Source organism: Coregonus clupeaformis, chromosome 11 (genome assembly GCF_020615455.1).
Source record: "Coregonus clupeaformis isolate EN_2021a chromosome 11, ASM2061545v1, whole genome shotgun sequence".
Classification (NCBI taxonomy): domain Eukaryota; kingdom Metazoa; phylum Chordata; class Actinopteri; order Salmoniformes; family Salmonidae; genus Coregonus; species Coregonus clupeaformis.
In genome coordinates this window covers 9,181,666-9,191,373 of record NC_059202.1, presented here as the reverse complement: position 1 = coordinate 9,191,373, position 9,708 = coordinate 9,181,666, and the positions used below count along the sequence as shown (strand labels likewise).

At 39.8% G+C, this 9,708-nt stretch overlaps 1 protein-coding gene across 1 annotated transcript in view; it reads left to right on the top strand.

Moving 5' to 3' along the window:
- The first annotated feature begins 990 nt into the window (after positions 1-990).
- Positions 991-9,708, top strand: part of LOC121577210 (putative adenosylhomocysteinase 3) — a 46,411-nt gene continuing 37,693 nt past the window's right edge. Inside the window, exon 1 of the mRNA XM_041890974.2 lies at positions 991-1,341. Within this exon, the coding sequence (XP_041746908.1) occupies positions 1,267-1,341 (75 nt within the window). The 5' untranslated portion in view covers positions 991-1,266. The remainder of the gene's footprint in view (positions 1,342-9,708) is intronic.

Below are 9,708 nucleotides of genomic sequence, written 5' to 3'. Positions count from 1 at the left end.
ACACACACTTCATGAGGTAAACACACCACACACACACTTCATGAGGTAAACACACCACACACACACTTCATTAGGTAAACACACCACACACACACTTCATTAGGTAAACACACCACACACACACTTCATTAGGTAAACACACCACACACACACTTCATTAGGTAAGCTATACTAAGAGTCCGGGCCTTTAGAAGAACATATTCACTCTGAAGCCTTTGAAGGTCAGAGTGTGCAGCTATCGTCACCTACACCTAATTTATATGGCCTTTATTTGTGTGTTTGCATGTGTGTGTGTTCAGGACAGTTTGAGTTTCTACTAAGCTCTACCTAAGTCAAGTGTGCTGAATGCAACACTGAAATGAGTTTCTCAACCCGAGTACTTTCTCTATTGGTTCACTCCCACTCAGGTAGCAGGCGTGCATCTGCATATCCTTATTTTGTTAATCATCGTATTGTCCGTGGCCAGCCATATGAATGTTTTACACACACATGAGCGAGAGTACATAGTACATATATTTAGCTCCCCTTCTACCATTAATAAGTGTAGTTATTGTGTAAAAACAATGAGTCAATAACTAGGACTCCACCCTCTCATGTTCCTGACCTCAACGAAGACAAGTCAGCCTCTGTTATAAATTAATGCTGTGTCAACTTACCAGGACAAGCGAGCTCTCACAGTGGTTGTGTGTGTGTGTGTGTGTGTGTGTGTGTGTGTGTGTGTGTGTGTACACACTTGTCCGTGGTTCTTGTATTTGTACATGCGTGTGTTTTTCCATTCCTCTTCTCTGGACACACACAATTCTCACAGACTCACACACACCTCTGCGTTTGTATTGTTTACCCTTGGGAATCAGAGAACACTCCAAACGTCATTCATATTCATTAGAGGCCTCAAGTGATTATATATGTACTCCTGCCCTCCATCCCTCCCCTCTTTCGCTCCCTCCTTTCTCAGCCCTCCATCCTGGAAACCGTTCCTCTCGTCTTCTCTCAGCTCAGAAAGGCTCTCTTCTTTTTTGGTCCACTCTCCTCTCCTCCTGTCTCTGTCCCCTCACCTTTTTCTCTCTTCTGTCTCTCCTCTCACCTGTAACCTGGGCCTGAGAGCTGAAGGTGTGGCTCCTCTCACTGTGTTAGCTTAGCCAGCCTTCATCCCTGAACCTTCTCATCAAACACGGTCAGGTCACGATCGAGCACGGCCAGGCCACGGTTAAATACGGTCTTTCTGCGTGTGGTGGAAGGTGTTCATATTGCGGTGAACCTGACAGCATGAAGAAGGTGTACAGCATGTTCAACCTGAACAAAACCAAGGAAGAGGAGGCAGTTCAGTCCATCTGTATCAAGGTATCTCTGTTATAGGTTCTCTCTGCTATCTCTAATTCAGTCCGTCTGTATCAAGTTCTCTGTTCTAGTCTCTCTCTGGAATCTCTAATTCAGTCCATCTGTATCCTCCACTGATCTCTCTTCTTCTGCCTTTCTGTGGGATCGTGGTGCTCTTTGGAACACTTAAAGTCTTGCTTATGCCAAAATGACAGGATCATGTTGGCTCAATTATATGATTAAGGGAGTTCAGGTGTGTTATATTTTTAAGGGAGTGCTGTACACAACATTTGAACAGGTGACCATTTTTAAAACTGTCCAGTGTTTCCAGACTTCTATGAACTATGACCTATAGTTAATTACAATATGGGTGAAACAGTTTTCCTTCCAAAAAATTACAATCAAGTATGTTAAAAAGCAGGTTTTCTGTGTTGGAGTGGTGTGGGCGTACCCCAACAGAATGGTGTGGGCGTATACCGGTCTTTAAAAGTAATAATGCGAGTAGACCGCTGATTGGCCAGCTAATCATCCTCTATGAGGAAATAGTAAGCATTTTTTAAACGGTCTGGGCCCGGTTTCCCAAAAGCATCTTAAGGCTAAGTTCATCGTTAGAACCTTCATAGGAGCATCGTTAAATCTCCAAGCTGTTTCCCAAAACAATCATTATTAAGGGTAAATGTACATTTTTCTACTTCATATTCATCCTCTCCATCAGTTGTAAAGAAAAACATTGACAACTTTGTATTTGTAGTCAACTTTGTTCTGAAGTTATTGGTGGTCACATAGAGATGGATAAACCATGTGATTCTATGTTTAGTGGAGATCTTCTGTGTATTAAGTGACGTGGGAGGGCAAAAACACATCAGTAACACTTCATGTTCCTCAACAGTGAAACCCTTGCAAGGTCACATGATGAAATAAGACTGTCATGATCATTTTAAGTGCATTTATAAACCATTATTCAACCAAGCTTAATAGGTTTACAATTTGTCACACACAAATGACTATCTGACAATTTTAACCATAACTGTTTATTAATGTCTAAAAATTGTCAAATGACCCGTGAAATTATTTCATAAAAAAATAAAACAATTATGTGAACCATCTGTGAACCCGTTTTTATCATTGGGCCTGAGCATCAGACTCCAGATCCCTTTATTGCAGAGTTACTGTATGTCAATGAGGTGGTCAGTTTTCAATTGGCTAATGCTTATCACGTGGTTTGTGCAGGCTGAAATATTGTGTGGTCTGTGCTATCCGGAATCCTTGGGACGTCCCTACACCATTGAAGTTGACATTTAAAATGGTTAAATTAAGGGTTAAGGTTAGGGTTAGGTAAGGATTATGGTTAAGGTTAGGGTCGGGGTTAAAGTTAGAGTGTTGGGTAAGGACATCCCAAGGATTCCGGATAGCACTGACCGATATGGTGCGTTGGGATGCTATCGGAAACTTTAGAATTTGTAACAAGAACAAGCATTCGTTGTTACACCTCTGTAATTACAGTCTGCAATTACCACCAGTTACATGTTATTACAGTGTAACTATGAATTATTACAATTAATTACAATACTTGTTAGTGTAATTACACTGTAATAAGGACCCCTTAAAATGAAATGTTACCAAATCTAACGACACACTTAGCTGTTCTACTAGTGGTCTGAGGCAGGCATTAGATACAAACAAGCGATGTATGAAAAGATGCTTCAAATGAAAATCGAGACGACTGCATTAAAATAAACAGTAGGCTGTAAGCCTATTTCAATCAACTAAATTCTATTTTGCTACTTGTAGGCTACGGTCTGTAATTTGTCTCAATATGTGTCATGATGAGTAGCCCAACGTGCACATTTGTGTGCCAAATCTGTGATTTTGTGCATTTTTATTAGAATAAGCCACCTCTCTATTTGCAGCTGTAGGTGGTAATATCTCTCTAGGAGCTGATCCATCGTCCGTATTGTGAAATAATTATGTTTAGGAAAGATTTAAATGGAGAACGCTGATCTGAGAGCAGCGCTGCCTTTCTTTCGATCCTATCAGTATCGACACATGCTCCAACGATCCACATAGCGACCGTTCTCTGTGCACTTAACGACCGTTCTCTGTGCATGGCATTTTGGGAAACGCATGTTACATCTTCAGCCATTGTAGTAAAGACACATCATAGTAAATAACACATTCATAAATGGCAAAAAAGACAGTCAAAAAATTCATCATAAGGAATAACGTTTTGAAATGTCAGGAAATCGTTTTTTTAGACACATTTAACCTTTTATTTTTGATGGCACAAAACTAACTCCGTATTTCCATTTGTTTGTATGGGTTACCTTCAGACGAGTCCCATGACACTTATGGAGGTCGTAGAGCACAGCGGAGAATACCATTGTGTTTGTGAGAGTCTCCCATTACATATTAGTTTGTAGCTCAAACGGTTTGGACGCTACAGACAGAAGTTGGCACATCAGCATTACCGACTTCAGATGAGTCCCGTGACACTTGTGGGGGTCGTATTCTACAGACGTTTTCATGAGAAGACCGATTGTCGGGATGTCTCATGGTCTGACAAACACGCTGCAGCTTGGCCACCTTCCACCACAGATGCGGAAGGCCGACATAGCCGGATGCGGTGGATTGAGATGTTGCCTGTTTTGCATGTTATTTTGGCATTAAGACATGTCACATATCAGTTTGCAAACAATGTAAAAAAATACATTGAGTTAATAAAGCCGCATACAAACTTGGTCTCTTTTTTGCTTTCTTGAGTAAGGCAGCTCCAAAATGCAGGTGTTTCAGCCTAGCTCAGTGCTTTCTGTGGTGGTAGGGCAGCCAGTGGAAAATACGGAGCTTAGGGGTAATGTTCTCTAGTTTTGCCTGATTGGCTCAGTGTTCTCTCATTCATTAGGACACTACGTCATCGCAAAATCTATGGGGAGAGCTCGAAAATTCAAGCCCCTTGGGTGCTGCCATAGAGTTACATTCGAAGTGCCCATCCAAGAAGGCTTAAGGCCATTGGCCACAGATATAATGTGAATTCACGTCATTTTATCTACAGTAGCTTTGATTGAACTGATCATGTCAACAGCATACTTTCAAAATCTTAGCTAGCAGTCATCATCATGAATCAAGTTGACAATCTACTGGCAAATACTTTTCAATCCTTGTCATATGAAGAGAAATTATGAAGATAAATTATATGCTGTTCAGTGGAGTGGATGTGTGGTCCCAAGTCTGGGTTTAAGGATCTCTTTTCCAAGCTTAAAATGATAAACATTCAACATTGGCCATGCTGTCAATTCAGCATGACTTCTGCCACGCTCAAAACAACTGGAAACTCGGAACTGGGAAATCTGACTTCAGTGAGTTCAAGACAACTGGGAACTCGGGAAAAAACTAGCCCCGACTGGGAAAATACGCTTTGAACGGTCATCCAACTCGGAATTGCAAGTCAAGTTCCCAGTTGTCTTGAAAGCACCATAAATCCAGAGACTTTGATGACAAAGTTATGAACAACTGCCGCGCCACATTCCTGTTCAAGTGAGCACAGCACAACAAGGTGAGTCCAAAAATGTATTGTATGCTGCTGCATAAATTATGTAATATGCCAGGGAGATATGTATACTGTCTGTAGCTATGAAAGTAATACTAAATGTATGTTGTGTAGTAAGCTGTTAGTAGCCCATGTGCCTCACCCTAATAATTTGGTCACTTTTCCCCTCATAATATCGCCTACTGTTCTGACTTGGTGGTGCACATGTAGCCTGTTTTTGAGAAATGTCATCATCGAATATTGTAAGAGCTTTCATTTGTCTGCTTATATGCCCTTTTTGTTATCCTACGGTTCTGACTTGGTGTACAGGGAGAATACTGTAAGAACAGCTCATGTTCTGAATTCTATCACTGTACATTTAAAAAGTGCTGAACAAATGGTTATATTGACTACGTCCATCCTAGCTCAATCATTAATGTCTTAATCGAAATTAGTCCCCTTATGCCATAGTTTGTACATCTCAATTGTCAGTAGAAACCACATTTGTTTAAGCAAGTCAGCCATATCAGCTATGTTTTTAAAAAAGGCAGTAAATGAGGCTGAATGAACTGTTTTGCTGCGAGACAAGGCTCCGCTGACAGCCAGGTGTAGCAGTGGTAAGGTGTTGGGACTGCTGTTGGGACTCTGCTGTTGGGACAGCTTTATGTAGGCCCTAACAGTTTGTGGGCACTGTTTGTCACCGTTATAGTGCAATTAATGTATTGTTTAGTGTTGTGTTGTGTGGTGTAGTGGCTTTACTGGCATGCATACAAAAAAGGGGGGTGGTTTGCACACCAAGACTTACATGCTAAAATCGCCACTGGACACAGCCCATTCAAAAGACCTGATCTCTAGCTTAAACTGACAGATTTTTTAAACATTTTATTTACATTGATGCACAGGCGCATCAATGGACCCTTAATAATTAAAAATGACAAACTGGACACCGTATGTATGTATTAACGTATCATAAAATATTGTAGTGAAGAAAGATGACATGAATGGCCAACATTTCACTCCAACATGGGAGTTGGAGTTAATACATACATACATACTTACTTTGTTCAGTTTGTCATGTTTAACTGCCAGAAATATCCACAGTGGTGTGCATGCTAATCGATTAGCATGCTAACCGAAAGACATTTTCATTTTAGATTGTTTTTGGATGCTTAAAACCCTGCCAGTCCCGAGACCCCAGCAAAAATCGGCTTTTCATTTATCTGACTTTCACTGCAGGATTTGAGTCCCTGGCGGCGTAGTGTGTTACTGATGGTAGGCTTTGTTACTTTGGTCCCAGCTCTCTGCAGGTCATTCACTAGGTCCCCCCGTGTGGTTCTGGGATTTTTGCTCACCGTTCTTGTGATCATTTTGACCCCACGGGGTGAGATCTTGCGTGGAGCCCCAGATTGAGGGAGATTATCAGTGGTCTTGTATGTCTTCCATTTCCTAATAATTGCTCCCATAGTTGATTTCTTCAAACCAAGCTGCTTACCTATTGCAGATTCAGTCTTCCCAGCCTGGTGCAGGTCTACAATTTTGTTTCTGGTGTCCTTTGACAGCTCTTTGGTCTTGGCCATAGTGGAGTTTGGAGTGTGACTGTTTGAGGTTGTGGACAGGTGTCTTTTATACTGATAACAAGTTCAAACAGGTGCCATTAATACAGGTAACGAGTGGAGGACAGAGGAGCCTCTTAAAGAAGAAGTTACAGGTCTGTGAGAGCCAGAAATCTTGCTTGTTTGTAGGTGACCAAATACTTATTTTCCACCATAATTTGCAAATAAATTCATAAAAAATCCTACAATGTGATTTTCTGGAGAAAAAAATTCTCAATTTGTCTGTCATAGTTGACGTGTACCTATGATGAAAATTACAGGCCTCTCTCATCTTTTTAAGTGGGAGAACTTGCACAATTGGTGGCTGACTAAATACTTGATAAAATACAATGCAAATTAATTACTTAAAAATCATACAATGTGATTTTCTGGATTTTTGTTTTAGATTCCGTCTCTCACAGTTGAAATGTACCTATGATAAAAATTACAGACCTCTACATGCTTTGTAAGTAGGAAAACCTGCAAAATCGGCAGTGTATCAAATACTTGTTCTCCCCACTGTATCTGTGACCAACAGATGCATATCTGTATTCCCAGTCATGGGAAATCCATAGATAAGGGCCTAATGAATTTATTTCAATTGACTGATTTCCTTATATGAGCTGTAACTCAGTAAAATCTTTGAAATTGTTGCATGTTGAGTTTATATTTTTGTTCAGTATAAATAGCTGCATGTAGCCTAACTCCCCGCGCTTTGCTTAATAGCGTACTGAGGCATGGATTGCAAAAGTTTGAACATGTCGACCATGTACAACTTTCATTGCCAATCAAGGAGGGGGAGGAAGCGGCAGTGGAGCACTGAGCAGCAGCCGATCATGGAGGGGGGAGTGGCAAAGAGCGGAGCACTGAGCAACAGCTTTGTAGGTAGCGGAGTGGGCAGCAGCTACCTAAAAAAATCCTGCACATGGGCATAAATCCATATCTTTACCAACAGAACCTTCAGGTTCCAGAAAATCCAGAATCGCAGACACTCTGTAGGGTAGAGTGGGGTAAGTTAAGCCAAAGGGGTAAGTTAGCCACCATTGATTCTAGAAAACCATACACAAAATGTATAATTTGACCAAATATTTATGAAGAGGTCATCATTTCATGAAGTGTGAAGGAAGAAAGAAAATGGAAGAAGTTGTAAACAAGTTGGGTCCCCCAAAAATATTTTCACCAAGTCAAATGAATTTATTGAGGTTTCATGATGCTTGTATCTAAATCAAAGTCGATAATTTTAAGATTGTTCCATACATCAGTTGAGGTCTCTATAAGCTTCAGAATGAGGTCCTAAATCTAGCATGAAAGTGCATCCTTGTAGCTGTGTGGGCTAATATAGTCAAAAAGTTTGCCTAGGGGAAAATTGAACCAATGGAAAAAGTTGAGCAAATTGAAGTGTTTTCTTCCCAGGCGTAATGCAAGTCATTATCGCTTGGACAGGAGGTAACAACAGAGCCTGGCCCATGTTAAACGTTTTTAAAAACGTACAAAATGCTTGTTAGGTGTTAAGCCTGTGTTAAAAGATTCTTAAAATGATAAAAATACAAAGAAATGATTGTGATTGTGTTTTACTGTGTTTGGGAAATAAAGACACATGGTTTTAAAAAGGTAGTGGTAATATTTCATTCAGTACAGACATGTGTAGGCGGCTTAACTTACCCTGTCCCGGGGCTCAATTTACTCCATACCCAGGGTAAGTTGTGCCAAGAGACCACTTTTTCGGACAAGCTATGTTTTCAAAACTGTAATGTTTAGATAAATTCAGATTATTTCCAGGAATACACAACATCCTGAAATATATGTAGATATGTTTGTTAGAAATAATACTACATTTCCCTTGACGGAGTGATGCTGAATGTAAAAAAATATAATAATAATAATAATAATAATTCACTCAATTTATTTGACGTCAGAGTTCAGCATGTGGGAGAAGTCTGATGCTCAGAGATGATAGACGAGTTTCCCACTAGTAATTACCAGTTGGAGTTCAAGAATTTACGAGATATTACGAGCTCAGCATTTCATCTGTATGTCTATCTTTAAAGGGAAAGTGCTACATTTTGGCAATCAATCAAGCCCTTTTTATTACTTACACAGAGTCAGATGAACTCATGAATACCATTTTTATGTCTCTAAATGCAGTTTGGAGGAAGTTGAAGGTAGTTTCTGGAATCATTGCTAACTAGTGTTAGCGCAATTACTGGAAGTCTACAGGAACAGCTAGCATGCTCTGGTATCCATGAGTTCTTCTGACTCTGGGTAAGTATAAAAAAAGGGCCTAATTGCCAAACTGTTGCACTATCCCTTTAATCACAGTAGCTCAGATTATCCCTTAAAGTGGAACTGACAGCTTTATAACTACTTTTCAGATATGAAACAGACAATCATAATATCAGTAAAAAATATCAAATTCTCAGTTTATGCTACAAAATCAATCATTTTCTTTGCTTGAGAAATCGTTTTGCTAAAAAGCACTTTTCAATACAAGTAACAAAGTGCTTCACATAAAATAATCAAATAAAAAAGCACTAACAAAGAAATAAAAACAAGAGAAAGGAGACGTTTAAATAAAAATCATACATTCAAATCATACATTAAAAGCATCTTTATAAAAGTGATTCTTCAGCAGGGATATAAAAAGTGGCACTGAATCTGCAAGCCTGATCTCCTCTGGGGGCCCTAATTGCAAATGGCGGTCTTCTTTCATTTTCAATCTAGACTTTGGAATGGTCAACATTGCCCTGCCAGAGGATCTCAGCCTGCGTCCTGGCTCATAGGAAGATAAAAGATTGGAGATAAATCAAATCAAATGTTATTGGTCGCATACACATATTTAGCAGCTGTTAATGCGGGTGTAGCGAAATGCTTGCGTTCATAGCTCCAACAGTGTAGGAATAACAATACACACAAATCTAAAAAAGTTAAAGTATTAGGACGAGCAATGTCGGTGTCCTGAGTATAAATGCATACACTGAACAAAAATATAAACACAACATGCAACAATTTCAAAGATTTTACTGAGTTACAGTTCATATAAGGAAATCAATCAATTAAAATAAATTCATTAGGCCCTTATCTATGGATTTCACAGGACTGGGAATAGAGATATTGCACGCTCCATCAAAACTTGAGACATCTGAGGCATTGTGTTGTGTTACAAAACTGCACATTTTAGAGTGGCCTTTTATTGTCCACTGCTCAAGGTGCACCTGTGTAATGATCATGCTGTTTAATTTCAGGTGAATGGATTATCTTGGCAAAGGAGAAATGCTC